Source organism: Athene cunicularia (genome assembly GCF_003259725.1).
Source record: "Athene cunicularia isolate RWA chromosome 3 unlocalized genomic scaffold, athCun1 chr3_part1, whole genome shotgun sequence".
NCBI lineage: Eukaryota > Metazoa > Chordata > Aves > Strigiformes > Strigidae > Athene > Athene cunicularia.
In genome coordinates this window covers 84,977,437-84,996,731 of record NW_020799097.1, presented here as the reverse complement: position 1 = coordinate 84,996,731, position 19,295 = coordinate 84,977,437, and the positions used below count along the sequence as shown (strand labels likewise).

The 19,295-nt window shown below is 36.8% G+C and overlaps 1 protein-coding gene across 8 annotated transcripts in view; it reads right to left on the bottom strand.

The window, feature by feature from the left end:
• WDR64 (WD repeat domain 64) overlaps positions 1-19,295 on the bottom strand; it is a 91,656-nt gene that overhangs the window by 50,038 nt on the left and 22,323 nt on the right. For all 8 annotated transcript variants that reach the window (XM_026844863.1, XM_026844864.1, XM_026844858.1 and 5 more), the window contains exons 6-10: positions 16,319-16,426; positions 13,974-14,188; positions 13,331-13,465; positions 12,611-12,690; positions 6,264-6,403 (exon numbers count right to left, since the gene is read on the bottom strand). In XM_026844863.1, the coding sequence (XP_026700664.1) occupies positions 6,264-6,403; positions 12,611-12,690; positions 13,331-13,465; positions 13,974-14,188; positions 16,319-16,426 (678 nt within the window). The remainder of the gene's footprint in view (positions 1-6,263; positions 6,404-12,610; positions 12,691-13,330; positions 13,466-13,973; positions 14,189-16,318; positions 16,427-19,295) is intronic.

Here is a 19,295-nt window from a genome sequence, read left to right as displayed (position 1 = left end):
CAAAGTGCTCATGTGCTGGACTAGTTTAAGGAATCTTCATTTTCTTAAATGGAACCATCATTTAAATTCAAATTCCAAAATAGTTTCTTAATTGTTGGCATAATAATGCTTGTTTTGTTATTACTGGCTCGGCGCAATCTGTTTTCAGTTAAATTAAATATCACAGAAGGTTTCTTCAATGTTTTCCAGAAAGCTGTATTGCACACTGGCCAAAATGCCCCAGTGAAAATAAAGAAGTCTTCTCAAAACAATACACATGAATTCCAGGTTTCAGTACAACATGTCCTGGGCTTGTCTGATGCCAAATACAGTACTGATTTTTGACACCCAAGTTAGTGTCCTCTCTCTGCAGATCTATTGAGGTCTACCACAAAAAATATTTGAAGTGCTACAGAAGACAGCACTACTCAGACAGCAGATGTTTCCAATGCTGACAAGCAGAACTGATCTTGGGAAGAATAAGGAAAACATTTAATATTACTTTTTTTTTCACTGGATATATTTGACTGATGCTTGTTTTATAGCATCTCTTGATTCCAGAAAGATATGAGAGCTAGTGACTAAATTCAGTACTGACTATTTTTCTCCTTCAAACCAAAAAGCTATACGTATACATTTCAGATTTTGGGACCAACTCTTCTTTTAGAAAATAGTGTAGAAAGATCCAGACTTACCTCCAGCTGTCTATGCATTAGATTGCAAAACACCACTTTGACTGGTTAAGAATGAAGGAGGGCCAAAGTGATCGTTTGTTGTTTCTTGAAGAATATCTATATCAAGATCATCCAGATTAATTTTATTATACTAGAGCTGTACTTCTGATTTTTACACTTTGTTTACAGCACTAGATAAAGAATTAGTATTTCCTTTAAGATTACCTTTTACATATATATAAATATATATATATATATATACAGGGGTGCTGACAGAAACAAGACTAATTGATTTCAAAGGTGTGAGGCTCAGATTTTTTTTATACCACAGGCAGTGCTGAGACAACAATATCTATAGCTAACCGTGATCAGGGTAATCAGGTCAAATGCCACAATGGTACATGTAGATTTTACCATTGTGTCTGAACTGTATGGTACACTAGAACAATAGTGATGAACAATAGGAGTTCATCACAGAGTCCTTGCTCCTGGATAATCTGGATGGGAATCTGGACAAACAGTGCTGGGAATCTCTGTTTTGTTCATGGCTAGGTTCATTTCTGTGGAAATAACTATGCTCGGATGTAGGGTGAAAGAGAATGGCGTGCACATTGGTCCTTACAATAACACTAAGTGAGGATGCAGACAAGTTTTGCACCAGAATGTGAGAGATGGACAGAATTCTTGAAATTCACAGTTTAGACACAGCCTGGAATTATGAGCTATCATAATCAAGGCTGTGGTGCATAAGAATCTGATTTAAAGAAAATAATCCACATACTACTTGCATTTTGCATTGCAGCAAAGTAATGTCAACACACAGTGTAGCAGAGCCTACATTAAAACATTTGCCAGTCAAATGCTCAAGTTCATTCAGGAGGTGGATTGCACATTTTCCTAATAAATAAAGGTTAAATTATCCTCTGCTGAATGAATGTAACTCACGCAATTTCTGCAGTGTAATTCTTACATTAGAGACTTTCAGATTGTGTATCATACAGAGGGATTGAGCACAGGTTCACTGCAAATAGAGATCAGCTTTCTACTTAGAAAGGTGGGGGTTTTAAGTACACTGTCTTAGACAGTAAGCCTCTTTATATTGGAGATCTGCACTTACTAAGGACTCTCTAAACCCATGTTATAACACTCAACTCTTTCAGAGCTCTGGTTCACCCTTTTCCTCCATCCCTCTCTTCTCTACCACATATACATGGGACTTCTGTGTAGACACAAGTGACCTGCTGAGTAATCTGTACTTTGGGAATCATCTGTCTATCTCAGAAGTTAAGTAATGTAAACTGACTTGGGCAGTGTCAGAAGAGGTCATCTGAAATCCAGTCAGACCATCCAGCAACAGATGAAAAAGCAAGCAGAACAGTCCTCTAAAATGAAGTACATGCATCTTAAAAATAACTTGACTAAAACAAGCAAATTGATCCCTGGCATATTCAACAACTAGACTGCCTGATAATCAGACTGTTTTGTTTTGTTTTTTTTTTTTTTTTTTTTTTTTTTTTTTTTTTTTAAATATCACAAATCATCACAGATCAAAACGATTAAAATGTTGTGTAGTCATATTTCTTAATAAAAAGACTCATAAATTGAAATTAAAAGTAGACTTCAAGAGCAAAAATTGCAGCCACAGAAAACACCTGAAATCCTTGCAATGATCAGACGAATGGCTTGCACATAAAACGTATGCTAAAAGGCCTTAAAACAAAAAGGCAACAATCTACATCCTCATTGAAGTTATGGCACTGGGACAGTCTCCCTCAGTTCATAATACTGACCCTTGTGTTAAAAATCTTTTTCTTATTTCTATTTAGAATTTTTGACATATGGTTAAAAGGAAGCTCTTAAAAATGAGTATAATAAAAGATAATTTATTTATGTCTGCTTCCTAACCTTCTTGGGTAACTTCAATATTGCCTTTAATCTAGCATACAGTTACAAGTAATTTACACTTGTAAAGAATACCTGCACTTCAGAAAGAAAGACAACCTTTTTCCTTTATTTTTAAATTGTTTTTAATTTCAGGTCTGCACGATCATACTGTTCTCTTCACAGAGACATTTGTTTTGTATCTTGGCCATTGTGTTGCATGAGATATTTCTTTTGATACTTCCTTAACACACTGATGCCTCCCTCCCCTTCTCCTAGGCTCCACTTTGTTTTCCATGCTCTGGTATGTTAAGACTGTTAGAGCTAATATTCTTGTAAACTAACACTTCCATTGTAAAAGAAATGCTCTGTGATTTCTATTTTTTGCACTAGTGCTGCAATTGGTTCATTTTTACATTTCTGTATAAACTATGGCATACATTAATGTTCTATAGTATGAAACTAAAGCTAATACCATCAACTGAATCCCCTAGTACTCTTGTAAAAAGATGTATAACATTTGTGTTATCTTTAAAACCATTCACTGGAGTTTCTGAATCCCCTAACTCAGCCATTACTCCTTCAGACTGCAAACCTTTGTTGCAGCACAAGTTCGAATCCAAAAGCCAAGGTGACTCCTTACTTCAGAACTCTAATAAAGCAATTACATATGGGCTGCAAAGATACTCTTCTGAGTATATTTGTGCATGGCTTTTAAGTCTTAAAAGTCCTTGGAGGTCAAATGAGGGCAAAACAAGGTAACAACAATCTTTGAACCCTTGTTTTAAACATTTTTACACTTCATTAATATAGAAAGTTAATACCATGTACAAAACATACAAAAGAAAACTGACTACCAAAAGACTGACTATTTGATTTTCTTAAGTACAGTCAGGAAGAATATGCTTTCTAGCTTTCTATCTCCATGGATATTAGTCCCTGGGAATGTAGCTCACATCGTATCTTAAAAGCCATCTATCCAGCATTAACTCTTGTTCCTCATAAAGTAATGCATACAGATCACAGGAAATTATGTATGCAATTCTAGGAAGCGAAAGCCAGAAGTTAAGTGTAATATAAGCAGTCTAACTTAAGAAAATGGTTTGGGAATTTTTTTCTCTAAAAGGTTCCTAAATATATTTCACAGGAATATCCCCTATTCCCACTGTTTAGCCCTTCCCATTGTCTGACTCATGGGCCAGTAACAAAGGCAATGACTTTTAACATATTACCCAAATCTCAAAACATTTTAAGGCTTTATTTTAACAGATATAATCTATCTCTTTAGCAATTAAGGCCTTTGCTTGCAGCAGAAAAGCTGTGGGATGCCAACAGGATCCACTGAGCCCACAGTACTGAACAACATCAGCATGTGTCTATTTACACGAGAAGTGATAGAAGTAGAAAAGAACAGATATAAAATAGTTTATTATTCCACAAAATACAGTAGCAGCTCATGCCAAGACCAGATCTCGTGAGTACAAAGTGCAAATGTAGTGAAGTTTAACAAATAATTTGTGTATCATCTATTTCTCAAGTCCTTTAAAGAACAGCTAAAAATAGTGAGGTTTATCTACTGTAACATGTAAGGTTTTTTTATATTCTTCTTGTATGATGTATAAAAATTTGCCACCTTTCTTTAATTTTCCCTGGTTCTCTGGTAGAAGCTATGATTTTCCACCTGTGAAACTGAAACTTTCTCACTGCAGTCACTTATGTCAGAAAATAAGGACTATCTACGCCTGGTATTAAGAAATTAAACTTGACTGGGAAGATGATGATTTTGACATTCACATCTCATTTTCCAAAGGAAATGGAAACAAACAGTACACAGAATATAGAGAAATGTACCGCATTTCTGATAGAGGCCTTGACAGTATAAAGAATACCCCAGTCTGTACATACACATCTACCTAAAGAACACAGTGTTTAACCCAACAGTGACCAGTGAAATACTAAAATCTTCTTTCAGGTTGAGTCATCAGAGGAAAATATTTCACTAGTCCATTAGACTTAGGTTTAGCTATATGATGCTGTTTTAAAGCTTTGTAACTTATGTAACATAAAAATATCTTTACAGTAAGTCAAGAAAATTTTCAGTATAGTTCAAGAAAAGTAGCCACAAAGTATAAAATCAGTCTGAGCTTTCAAATGTGGCAATATAACAGAGACAAATCTTAATTAAAAAAAAAAAAAGTATTCCCTACTTTTTACCTTGTTCTGTATTTGCTGGAAAATGGTTCGATAAAAGAAATTTTAATTTAATGTGAATATCTGACATATTTTAGGTTAAATTTAATTTTGGGAATATCCAGAAAAAGTATTAATTTAATTTTCCTAAGCCTTTCCCCAGTTCTGCTATTCTGTGAAACAGCTAATACAAGATCTGTTCACTATAAAGAGATTTTGTTTCCCTTGGTTACAATGCTCCATGAGATCATTGATATCTCTAACTTATTTTCATGAAGATATATAGGCTCTCCTCATTTTGCCTCAGTGGCCTCCTATATCACAGTCACTGAAAGGTGAGAACAAAATTGAGAAAACTATTTTGATTTTTCTAGGCAGATTGCCTAGAATTGGTCTTTGTCTTTTAGGTGGAAACAAATTATATGTTTAACATAACATTAAAAGTTCCCTGGGAAGTTGAACACTTTTGTATAATACCTGGTTCTTGTTTATACAAACACAAATGTGCTTTAACTGGGTTGTAAGCATTCCTGTTATAACTGACCTTCCTCTGCTCTTGTGTATACCATGTATCATCTACAGATTAGCAGACTAACTAGATTAGGTCCTTAACTGATTTATAGGAAGTATTTTTCACAATTCAATTTTAATGACAATTCTGAACTCTCATACTTCTCAGGGCCTGCAGCCTTAACTGGTCTGAGGCAACTGGTTAATTTAGTATGTATGCTCTCTATTCCATCACTGTAAATGTTAATGAAAATATTGAATGGTGCTGAATATTGAAAATATTGCATAGGACCACTCTTCAAAGAGCTCCATAGCTGTTTATAACTGCTCCTTCAGGGGCTTCTCATTTATTTTTGCACATATTTTTAGAAGTTTTTATTCTCTCTTGAACAGTCTTGCTTTGACAAATGAGCTAAACTACTGATGCCATGATTCCACCAATAACTTAAAGGAAACCCATCCATTTCCAGCAGAATCTTGCAATATTTTGTTGAAGTTATACTATTGATTTTATTATTATTTCTGTTCATGGACAATGTTTTAGATCAGTAAGCCTTGTAGAAGACACTGTTCAGAAAGAGGTCAATAGTTGAACATGATGTATAGAGTCACCAGTGTAAGAAAAACTCCACCTATGGATTTAGTAGGGTGACAGGCAGAGAGAAGGGTAAATGAAGCTGTAGGGAGTTTTTGCAGGTGATCACTACTGAATGAAGCATTCAGGTACAGGTTGTGTTATAACTCTGGCAGTTGCCAAAGCAATATGGAAATTACTGGAATGTTAACATCTACTATTGCAAGTATTCTTTTGTCACATTCAAAAAGAAAATATGTCAAGTAGTTTCATTCTAATCTTGCTTCTCAATATAAAATAATTTGGAAATTTTAAGCTAAAATTCAAACTTGTTATCAAAATAAATGAACTGATAAACAATGAGATTAGGATTAGATACTATCAGAAGTACTTATGCAAAAGCAGGTTCCTACTTGCATTTATAGCATTGATTTCCATGGAGTTAAGTGTTTTACCTTTGCAGAGGAAAGGCTGATAACATGCTGATCTTTTTCATTTATCACAATTTCCACAATACTATGTTGGTGTCCTGACAGCTTCCCTGTAGGCCTCTTATTAATAGCAGGATGCCACAAACGAAGAAGTTTGTCATGACCTGAAGGGAAAAAAAAAAAAAGTCAGAAAGACTGAATAGACACTGGTATTACAAATAAGATTCATAATGGAGAGATAAGTCTCTGCTTTCATCATGTAGGCAACTCCACATAAGGATGTGAATTTTTCATTCTAAGGGCTGGATTTCAGCTTATGTTTTTGCTGTTTATCCCCAAACTTGTATTAAAAACACACTGTTTTGCCTTTCAAAGACTTTTTATTTTGCCAGAGGAATGTCAGGGACACTGGACGTAACTACATGTGCTGGTCCCATAGGAGCAGAATACTTATTACAAATAGAACTCGGGGTCAGATTTTTTTCCTTCAAAGATCTAATTTAGACAAATGTCAAAACAATTTTTGTGCCCACTTAAAGCCAAGAAATGAAGGGATGGCCACCTCTATAAAGAGAGTGGATATACAGAACAGGAAGGGGAGCAGGCATGAAAGCTGAGGGCAGATAGGAAACAATAACTGCTTATGAGTGATTTTGTATCTTGAAGTAAATGAGAATTAGGTATTTCGTATTAATTTGTATGTTAAAATATTAAATCACCTATAACATAGGGAATAATCCTTGATTCTATTATAGATTAATCTTTAGTAATATTAGATTAATCTTTAGTACTATTTTTGTAATAGTTTCCATAAATATTTCAAAACAGAAAGATATTAAAAATGTATTAGTAAACTCCTGGGTTTATATACTGATGTAAACACAACTGTACCTAGTGCACTGAAATATTTCATATTTTTCACAGGAGTTTCAAGAGAACACGAACTCAGTTTAAATTTGACATTAATTAATTCATATTTTAACTTTCAATTCCTGGCAAATATTGCAATTGTATGAATTCTATGCAATTAGCCAAACACTTTATTTTGACATGCAATAAATGAAACAGCCACATTTTATCTAGACTTCAGTTTGAGTTTTAGTTTTTTCTCGACTTAAAGTGAAGAGCAGAAATCCAAAAAACCATAAACTAGGAGGTACATGCCTCAAGAGAACAATCACTCAACTTCAAGACTACAATGCTCAGCTCAGTTTTGTTAACAAAGAGGTCTTGCAGTCTGCTCTCCAGGGATCTTCCTTAAGCTTGTTCAACCTACTGTCACTGGTCAGTCCCTCCCTCTCTCCAGAAATCTATTCCTTTCCTTCTTAATACAGTGATATGTGATTCATTTAGTAGCACCCCATCTCCATTTTCCTCTATTAAACATTATTGTCCTCTCAGTTAAATTGATTTCTCTGTTTATGTAGCTTCTCTCTAAATGAGAGAGGCTCACTGGAGAAATTATCTACTCTTAAAACAGCTACAACAGAAAGTTATTTTGGTTTATGCCAGTTCATTTTACAAGTGTGACAGAGAATGCAGCCACACAAACAGCCGTACTGGCATGATGGAAGGGTAACTTCTGTGCAGGAAAGGGGGACCATGGACAATGGCAGACAGAAGCATCAAGTGAGATCAGTTACAATGTCAGAGGGAACTGCTTCAACAGCATGCCCTTTAGCAGCCCCAAATGGACACTGTCATATCTTAAAATGATGGTGAAATCGGTAGAAACTGTTGACAGCATCTGATCAACTCAACTACCTACTTCCTGCACTTTTGAGGAACAGGATCTTTCTTAGTCTTCTTAATTGCTCTGTTCTTTATATTCCTGAGGTGACGGCAGATGAATGAACAGGAGGATAGTGCCCTTTAATTGTGGCACAGAGTTTCTCTTAAGAATAGAATCACTAATACATGCTATTTACTTAAGATATTAACAGGAAGAATGAGAGTCATTAGGAAACATTACCTACATTAAAAATGCTGTTTGCTTCTCAAGTGAAATAGTGGATTAGTTTATTACTGTTAGTTCCTTTTACTAATGTGGAGATAATGGTGGATTTGGTTATAGTAGAATGTTCTCTCCCCTCTTTCTAGACCAATGCCAGACTGGCCCTAACATTCGCTGCTTCACTGGAACCTTTGTTGGAACATTTATTCTCTGCTCCAAATATGCCTCTGGGATTCAGAATCCTGGCACAGAAGGCATGGGTACTAAACACATTCAAGAAAAGCTTGAAGAAGATGAATTATCTGTCTACATATTCGACAGCAAATGTTTAAGAATCTGTGAAATCAATTATTTGAATCATAATGAGCTCAGTTCAGTATTCTCCCTTCCAAGAGAAATAATTATGAAAGCATATATTTACGTTTTTTTTGAAAGTCTGATTTTATGACCACAGCTCTATTCTAGCCAGATATTATGGTTTCCAATATCTTCTTTGAACATGTGATGCTTTGTCAAATTGTCTCCTTTGCTTACAGAGTTTTGTAATTTGTGTGGTATTACAGGTCTGCTTAGATGTCTACATTTCAGTGGTGTTGAAAGCCCCTTGAGAACAATTGCATTTTTGAATGGAAAGATGATACACTTAGCTTGGCATCCTCTGATAAACTAGAAATGACAAATATAATTCCTGGTTTCTTTCTGTGCTGCTCCACTCACATAGAAGGAACCCTTATTCTTTAAAACAGCTTGCCATTCCTTCAAATCTGCCTTTTAAATAATCTTGGATTATAGTGTCTGCAAAACCTCTTCAGAACAGATAGACATCTGGTAAACTAACACAAGTTCATATGTTCATCATACTGACCAATGCCTTTTTCTTTTTTCTTTGTGCTGCCATGTCTGTCTTCATAAATTTAGACTGCATCATATAAAAGTCTGCTATGTTTTTGAGGGCTAATATTAGTGGAGTCCTGGGATGGGATTTCTATAACTAGGATTCCTGGGAATTCCTGAAAATGTCAATACCAATGTATAGTGCCAGTAGAAAAAAACAAACAAAAAAAAAGTGTAAGATGTTACCAGTTACTTCACTTGTGCCAGGAATACACAAAAGATACTGAGCATGCACACAAGACTTCCTTTTATCAGTCTTAGGTTGCTATTGTTAGATTTAGAAATCACTAATAGTTTTTCTTCCACTTTACTGCTCACAGGAGAACAATAGCTGGATCTGAACAACCAATAGGGTTAGAAGTTGATGTATCATGTAATTTAAAACTGATCATCTCCAGCTTTTATATGCAAACATAGTTTGATTTTATCTGTAGCTGTTCTCTGAAGTGATGATTAAGACATAGCTGGAATTTAAATAGATATAGAATAAGAAGAAAACCATATCATTTTACCATTAAACACAATATTAATGCAAAATGCTACACAGAAAAGTTATTCTAAACTATTGTGGGCTCCATATTTTAGGCTACTATCAGTCTTTTATAATTTTACTGGTTGAAGTCTAGCTTTTAGCATGAAAAATGAAATCTATATCAGGTTTGCTTTTATCTTTCTTATTCATTATTATAAATGTCAAGTATCTGGAAGACAAAATTAGGTTGTGTCACAGTACTGACAAACTCATGAGCATATTCAAATACAACTAAATAAACGATGGAAGAGTGCCAAAACATGACTTTTTAAATAGTTACCTCCCAGTGTAATAATACACTGTAGCATTTTGCATACCATTTGTGCTTTAAACACCTGGCTAAATAACAACAGGTTGGGACTTAAAAGTGGTTAGCAGATTTATCCCCTGAATACTTTAGAAGTTAGTCTGCAAACAAAGGCTGGATTTTTCTTTTAATTTCTGAATATGACATATAAACATAGCTGTTACAAATGTTTGCACATCACCAAGAAATCTATGTATGATGATGCCTGAACTGTTTACCTGTTCTGGTCTTTGATTTTTAGAGTATATTACACCTAAAATTGCAGGCTTCCTAATCAACAGGACTAGCCTATGTTCTAAATAGTTCAATTCTCTCATTAACTGGATCATCAACATGAGTTTCTCAGCCAGACAAAGAGATGTCTTTTAGGATATGGATGCAAACATAGCGTGCTCTAGTCTGACTGCTGTGCCATTGTGAGCAGTGTATTTTATGAATAGAGCACTGAACTCTAAATCTCAGCTTTTGAAGACTTTAGTAGATGGATCTCTAAGCACTGTAGCATTATTCTTAACTCTAGGTGCAGCTTTGTAGTAGCCCAAGGCTGATCTAAACTTCACAGTGAAATTGAAAGAGATGATCCCAGCCTGTCTTTGGCTGTGCATTCCCACTCTCTCCAGTGACTCTCAATAATCCAGCTCAGGAATAATTTCCTTTTGTGTTCAGTGGAAGCAGCCCAGCTAAGTACTGGAAATGAGGTTGAAAGGCAGGAGGATGCCTTTTAATATAATTTTAAAATCCAAATGAAATGTCCTCTTCTAAACTATTCTGACTAGGTAGCTGTTTAGATGGGATAGGAGGTCCTGCATTCTAAGTTTAGACTTCAACCATCACAGACAAATATGCAGTCTATCCTTTTCAAAAAATTCAAGCTCCATTTTAAACCGAGAAGGATATTCCTTTCTGCAGCTGCCACTATTCAGAAGATTCTTCCAGAACATCACTGCTCTAAATTTTGGTCTAATATTTTTTCTCCTGATAGTTCATAGATAGCAATGGTATTCCTTGTTAATTGTCATTTTTCTAGGTTATAGAAAATACACTTTTTAGTCTCTGTGCAATAGGTTTAGTCTCTGTGTGATAGGTTTCCTCCACCCTTTTTCCATATTCAACTAATCTTTCTCAAATATGTTTCATGTCAACCATACAGTGAATTCAGTGGATCCAGTGGATACAATGTCAAATTCAGAGAAGTTAATGCTTTGTTAACTGCAGAATAGATATTTCAACAAACACAGGTATCTAGGGCAAGTATTGCTGCATGATTGTCCTATCCCTATACTCTCTCATAAGTGTTTATTGCTGGTGACTGTCAATGAGGGGATAGTGGATTAGGCAGACCTTTGGTCTGGCCTGCCATAGCTATTCTTATTTTCTTAGGAAGTTTGTCCAGTTTTTTATTTTCTGCTATTTCCATAAGAAGAATTTTCAATGTGTAACCGAAACTTCTATTAGTTCATGTGTAACTGACCTGTCATATTCAGACACTTCATCCTGGTTTTATTACCACAGGAAAATCCTCCAGTTCTACTTGCAGTAAATACTAACACCGTTCTGTTTTATAGTGCCTCCCTACTTTATGTCATCAGTAAATTTCTCCAGACTACTTTTTGTGACAAGGTAATCAATGCAAATAAGATCTCCTCCAAGGTTGAACTTCAGAATTTTCACTAATAACTTTCTTATAGCCCTATTGCTTTTCCTTTAAACCTTGTGTCTAGAAAATCAATAGAACTGTCTGATATTTATTTTTATATCTGTCACAGTTTTCCCTTTGGTAAACTGCTACAATTCAACTTGAATTGCATTATTTGCCATATCTAGGTCTTTTTCTTTTTCAAAATATATTTTACTGTCTTGCATATTATCAAAGCTGAACAGCAGAGCCTTGGTCATTGTTTTTTTTTGTTCTTGTTGCATATAGACATAGGAATTGCTATGTTTGCTATTGCATTTTTTAACAAAGTTTTAAGCAAGACTGAATACTGAATAGTTCATAATGAATACATTGAGATAAGCAGCATCAATGTCACTCCAGGGCACCACCCTGTCAGACAGAATACATAAACAAGAATGCTGCCATACTCCAACCACATTTCTGCAGCACAAAATATGACCACTACAATAGAAAGGCTCATAAAATTACTGCATAATAGGGAAGAAATGGATGTAAGAGTGCAGTTTCTGTAGTCTGCTTTGGGAGAAAGAACAAACAGTAAAGCTTCAAGGAAACATGACTGGAGATGAGCAACAGAAAGTAGTAAGATGGGCCAATGTGATTGCTTAAAATAGGAAAGGATGGTCAAAGAGTAATAGGAAGAGATGGGAGCCCTACTGATACTGCAAGGAGTAATGTATATAACCTGGCCAAGACAGTCACCACTGTGACATGGAAAAGTCCCTTAGAGTAGTTCAACATACTTTCTCCTGTTTTATTATATAAAAACACGTTACTTGAATCAAACCCAGACTGAGCCCTTGACAGAGTCCTGTCAGGAAGTATATCTTTTCAGTGAGCCTCCCAGCAATTAAAAGCAAGACCTCTGTTTCCTATCATTTAAGACAGAAGCTATTACTTAAATTCTTAAGATCCTAAGATACTAACTCAGCTTTATTTTATCTTATTTAACTGGGAAAAAAAATTCACAACAGAACAATCTCATGGAAAAAACTCCAATACTTACCCCCAGTGACAATGACTTTTGCTTTTCTACAGTATGCGAAGGCACTGACTCCTCTAGGGACAGCAAATTCCTTTACAGGTCTGTAATGATTAATAAAACAGTTAATCAGGTAAGAAATATTAGGAAAATACCATCTACAGTCATTCCACTTTTCTTTAGTATATAGAGTAGCTGTTTGCATAATGTATAAAATCTCTCGTAAAGCGAATTGATTTGTAATAGTGACTTATAGTCATACAGACAATAGTGATACTAGCATTTATAAAACAGGAACAGGGTGCACTTTCCATTAAAGTAATAAATCTCTGATTTAAACACCTGAATCCTTTACCAGTTGTACTCCAAACAGAACCCTGAAAGAGTAGCTGTTGCCAAAGTAAGCCTTCACAGATTTCTGTGCGTTTAAAGCAGTTCATCACTGAGGAACAGTATCAAACCAACTGCCTTTGCCTGTTTCAGACATGGAAGTCTATTGTGGCCTCTATTTTGCATAAAGTGCAGTTACTTTTCTGCTGCTTACATGAAATTTATTGGATAATGTATCTATTTTACCTATTTTGTGTTGTGTAATAACATGAAGACTGCAAGTTTCTGAAACTCAACTGAATTATTCTGTTTTATTCACTGCTAAAGCACAAGAGCCAACACAGACTGAGATTATAAACAGACTGAGTTATAAAGCAAAAGGTCTATTTTTTTCAGAAGATGTCATATACTTACAAGTTGTCCTCTAGCCGCTTTATGTCATCCAAAACAAATGAATGAATGCTGTCTGAGGAGCAGGATCCAAAACAATTTAGGTCAGAAATATACTTAACTTTCACAACCCAGTCATCATGTAGCTTGCGTTTAACACTGGGGATATAAATTGAGATGTTATTAGGATATACTAGCATTTACTGTAATATGCCCATAGGTGCACAGGGATTTTGTCAGTGAGATTATACACAACCAATGCTAATATTTAATATCTGGGGCAGATACAGAACCACTCTTCCAGCTCAAAGGCAAGCAGAGCTAAACTTAGAGTTGAATCATGCACTTCTCTTGTTGCAATTATGCTGCCATCTAATCAGACACAATAAAGCTGTGCCTGCGTCAATCTGGATAACAGCAGTTGTGAATTTTTCCCTGTAATTTTACTCTGCAGCCTCTCTGTTGTTAGATCTCTTGTAAGATCTCCTACTGAAAATGATGGCATTTCCTTCACATAACAAGAAGAAAATCATACTTACTGCAGTTTGAAAAATTATTTTCTTTGTTAGGTGGGGGTAATTTATACACAAAAGCTAATCCTCCATTAGAATATATATAAAAAAGAAATAAATGCCAGATTGATAATATTTTACCATAAGCAACTTACATGTTAAAAGTTTTGGAGTCCAAGATCTGAAGCTGTGATTCTTTTTTGCCTTTACATTGTTTCAATCTAAAGTGATCACTGGTCACAGTAAGCAGGTGAACATAACCCTTATCATCTCCCATTAGGATATCCTCCTTAGCCAGGTGATCTGACACAGTCACCGTGCAAACACAGAGCAGACCATTTTCCATTGGTTTGATGATAAAGCAATTATTCTGTGAAATGTAGACAGTTTATGAGATATTGCCCGAGTCCTTAAGGTGACTAAACCTGTCAGGCTTATCTACTTAGATCAGGATTCAATTCTTGACTTTGTTTTTTCAAGATCCCCCTGTGATAGCTGTTTCCTGGTATTAAGACACACATGGAAGATCAAGTGAACCTAAATGCAAACTTTAAGGATTTCAGTGAGGCTTTATTTCAGAGGTAGCCTCTTCCATTTTGGTGAGAAAAGACTAATTTCAAATTTTAGGGAGGATGGCTCCATGCTAAATGGGATAGTATATTTACTAAAATTGTATATGGCTTCCTGTTCAAAAATAAGATGCTCTCTAGAAGAAAATTGGAAATAGTAAAATTGAAGAATTATTCTAACCATAAAATGCAGCAGTAACACACAAAGAGAAATTATATCAGAGTCCTAATTATTAATACAGCCTGGGAATACCATGTGTACTTACATGGGCAAGTGTCTGAATTTTCAGGAACTGAGACAGTGCAAATGAATACAGTTGCAAGTCATTGTGGTATTCTGTTAGACTGAGAAGGCCCAGGAATGGGATTTTGGGTCATCTGTATTATACTGTTTATTGGTTCTACTGCCCGGCTCCATCTGTTATTTGATTAAAGCATCCTTGCCAACCTAAACTGGAACTGTTCACATGCTGTAGGAATTAACTGCTTCAATGTTGTCTGTGTAGCACAGAAATGTTAAAGAGACATAACACAGATACAGAACTGTCTATATATTACTTCTGTGGTCTCAAAAGAGAACTGCTCCTATTCAACCACAGAACACTTCCAGCTCTCACTGATGAAATGACTGAAGGAAACCTGGAGAATAATGAGTGGAGAATAAATTTTTGGAGCCTTCCTTCACAGGAGTCCAATTGGATTGACTGAAAGACTTCTATTGACCTGTCTGAGCATGGCGAGTGGTCTTTTAATCACAGAAGTATAGAATCATAGAACACCAGGTTGGAAGGGACCCCAAGGATCATCTGGTCCAACCTGGCAAAAGGACGGTCTAGACAAGATGGCCCAGCACCCTGTCCAGCTGAATCTTAAAAGTGTCCAGTTTTGGTGAATCTACCACTTCCCTGGGGAGATTATTCCAGTGGCTAATTATTCTCACTGTGAAAAATTTTCCTCTTGTGTCCAGTCAGAATTAGCCCAGGAGTAAAGTGTACCCATTACCCCTTGTCTTTTCCATGTGACTCCGTGTAAAAAGGGAGTCTCCATCTTTGTAGCCACCCTTTTAATACTGGAACATGGTGACAAGGTCTCCCCTAAACCTCCTCTTCTTGGGCTGAGCAAACCCATTTCTCTCAGCCTTTCTGCATGCAACAGGCTTCCCAGTCCTTTGATCATCTTTGTGGCCCTTCTCTGGACCCTCTCTAGCCTATCCACATCTTTTTTGTATAGCAGGGACAAAAACTGAGAATAAACAAACAAAAAAAAAATCCTAAGACTTGATCTTATCCTAAAAATATTTACTTTGCCTCTTCTCATCTTCTCAGCCAACTCAGTATTGTTGAGAAAAGTCCCAGGAATGGGTGGATAAAGCTAAGGTATGGATCAGAATTCCTTGCAAAAATTGTACTTTGTAATAAGGCATTCAGGAAAACTTTAATAGTTTGGACATACACTATCAACATCAAGGTGATTTTGCTCTTGGAAAGTCCTGAACAAATTGCAGGATATGAAGAAATATTTTCATTAAATCAGAAAGTTACTTCAAAGGAGTCCATGTTAAATTCCTTGGAAAACCTGTCCCTTGATTCTTAATAGATTCTGAGATATACACATGCACATGCACACATATTAGCTATACATCTGTATGCCTATGCATTAGATATACATAGAAGATAAATTCTTTGGAGGGTTGTTGGCAACATAGTCCAAAATTATTCTATTCCAAGTATTTAAGACACTCTAATAATCCCAACTGTTGTGGAAAGGGTATTCGTTCTTCACGATAAATTCTACTGTTCCACTGAGTTCCTACAAAGACAAAAGTTAATGCCTTCATCTTGTTAGACAAAAGGAATATGAATGCATATTGAGAACAAAGATTAATCTTTTTCAGGCTTCCTCTTTAACATTTGCCTGATCCTACATAATACCTGGCTCTCTTTTGATTTATAGTCCCAGACAATGACTGTTCTTTCAGTTACAGCCACGACACATTTCAGCTGCGGTAGGAAATCACATCCAGTGATCCAAGCAGTATCCTGATGAAAATAAAAGGGTAGATAAATAAGGATTTTCTGTAAATTTACAAACTTCTCTGTCATATAAGTACACATTTTAAACTATCTCCGCATAAATCCCATATAATCTGCACTAGCAGCGGCTAGGTTCAGCCCCAGCTAATAGAACTGCAAGTTCTAACTCCTGGAATAGCTCATACATGAAGTTACAGAAACACCAGGCTCAACCTCTGTTATCAGTGACTCACCTCAGATGCACAGATGTTGCACATGAGAGGAAACAATACATACATATTATTAGTTGAACTGTAATGAAACTCTGAAAAAAAGCACTCTGAGCAGAGGAAATTTAAGCTAAAACATCCACGGTAAAGCAGATTAAATTTTTACTTAGATACAATTTAGTTCAGAACAAAAGAAAGTTAAAGGCAGTCAGATTTCAGCTATAGTACCATAAACCCTACTGAAACGAATGTTTTTGAAAATAAGTAAATCGTATTAAATAATTTTTATTCTTCAAATAGGTAGACCTAATATACCTGAGATATACATCTGCCCATATTAATCTGTCGTTCGAATATACCTCCAATTATACAGGTCTTAATGTAAAATTATTTATATTGCAAAATATGAGATTAGAGACTCAAATTCACTATAACACTGGCCATAATTTTGCTTCTTTTTTCCGTTTTTTGTTTGTTGTTTTTTGTTTTTTTTTCCCCCCCAAAAAATGTAACAGACCTTCCTAAATGAGAGTGGAATTGAAATGGAATATGCTCCATTTGCTATGTCTGCCATGGCACAATTATCTATTCCTTTACAATAATTCAGAACATCTATAACATAACACTGACTGAAACATCTTACTTTCTTTTCTAGATTAAAGTGACAAAGAAACACTTGACACAGACTTAAAACACTGTTACTGCAGTTCTTCAATAAGCTACACCTACCTCTAACCACCAAAAAAATAGTGCCAGTGGAAGTACTTGGTAAACAGCTAAAACAGGGACCTATGTTGCTAAATGTAAGTTTACATCCACAAAGTGTGTTAGGAAGCAAAAAATCACAATACTAAAGCAATGGCAAATCGAAGGCAGCTGCTGATACTTCTACTTTTATTTCCATAGTGGTACACAATATACTGGCAAAACTGGCTGCTCACGGCTTGGATGGGCACACGCTTTGCTGGGTAAAAAAACTGGCTGGATGGCCGGGCCGAAACAGTTGTGGTGAATGGAGATAAATCTGGTTGGTGGCTGGTCACAAGTGGTGTCCCCCGGGGCTCGGTTTTGGGGCCACTCCTGTTTAACATCTTTACTGATGATCTAGATGAGGGGATCGAGTGCACCCTCAGTCAGTTTGCAGGTGACACCAAGTTGGGTGGGAGTGTTGATCTGCTCAAGGGTAGGGAGGCTCTGCAGAGAGACCTGGACACGCTGGAGTCATGGGCTGAGGCCAACTGGAGGAGTTTCCATAAGGCCAAATGCCGGGGGCTGCCCTTGGGCCACAACAACCCCCAGCAGCGCTACAGGCTTGGGCAGGAGTGGCTGGAGAGCTGCCAGTCAGAGAGGGACCTGGGGGTACTGATTGACAGCCGGCTGAACAGGAGCCAGCAGTGTGCCCAGGGGGCCAAGAAGGCCAATGGCATCCTGGCTTGTGTCAGCAATAGCGTGGCCAGCAGGGACAGGGAAGGGATCTTACCCCTGTACTCGGCACTGGGGAGGCCGCCCCTCGATTCCTGTGTTCAGATTTGGGCCCCTCACTACAAAAAGGACATTGAATGACTCAAGAGTGTCCAGAGAAGGGCAACGAAGCTGGTGCAGGGTCTGGAGCACAGGTCGTACGGGGAGCAGCTGAGGGAACTGGGGGTGTTTAGTCTGGAGAAGAGGAGGCTGAGGGGAGACCTCATCGCCCTCTACAGCTCCCTGAAAGGAGGTTGCAGAGAGCTGGGGATGAGTCTCTTTAACCAAGTAACAAGTGATAGGTCAGGAGGGAATGGCCTCAAGTTGCACCAGGGAAGGTTTAGACTGGATATTAGGAAGCGTTTCTTTCCAGAAGGGGTTGTTAGGCGTTGGAATGGGCTGCCTAGGGAGGTGGTGGAGTCCCCATCCCTGGAGGTGTTTAAGAGTCGGGCTGACATAGCGCTGAGGGATATGGTGTAGCTGGGAACTGTCAGTGTTAGGTTAATGGTTGGACTAGGTGATCTTCAAGGTCCTTTCTAACCTAGTTGATTCTGTGATTCTGTGACTTAAATCATCGATACCAAAAACTTTATTTCATATAGTTGCCTAGAAATACAACCAAGAATCTCTGATACTACTTTGAAACAATTAAAAAACCCAAATCGTATTACTAGACAGTGATCTGAGAAAGCATGACTAACCCTTTTTTACAGATCAAATGCCACCTCCTATGAAAAGTTCTGTCCCCCACATATGCTGTCTCAGTAACTGAATCTTTCCAAGTCAGTCAGTGTATGCCTTGAGAGGGGACTCACCAGACCTGAACACAAAGTATTTCTCTCCTATTTGGGAGAAACAACTCAGATAACCCATGAGGATAATCTTAGAAGACAGAAGAAAGTCAGATGGCTCATAACAGTTAAGGAAAAATGAGTGGGAAAGGTTAGATGTTAGCTTTGCAACTCAAGGGAAATGTCTTCATCATACTTAAACGTCATTTAGGCATGTTAGCTCAAGGCTATTATTTTGTTTTCCCATACTGAAGGTCAAATTTAAATACTTTGAGAACATAAGACAGATCAAAAATGGCTGTAGTCATTTGGGCTGGCAGGGGCTATTCTTCTCTCAGGGCACAATTTATTAATTCTAACAGAGGAATTAAGCAAAATACTAGAACAATGATGTCCGCATGTCCAGCAGTGAGC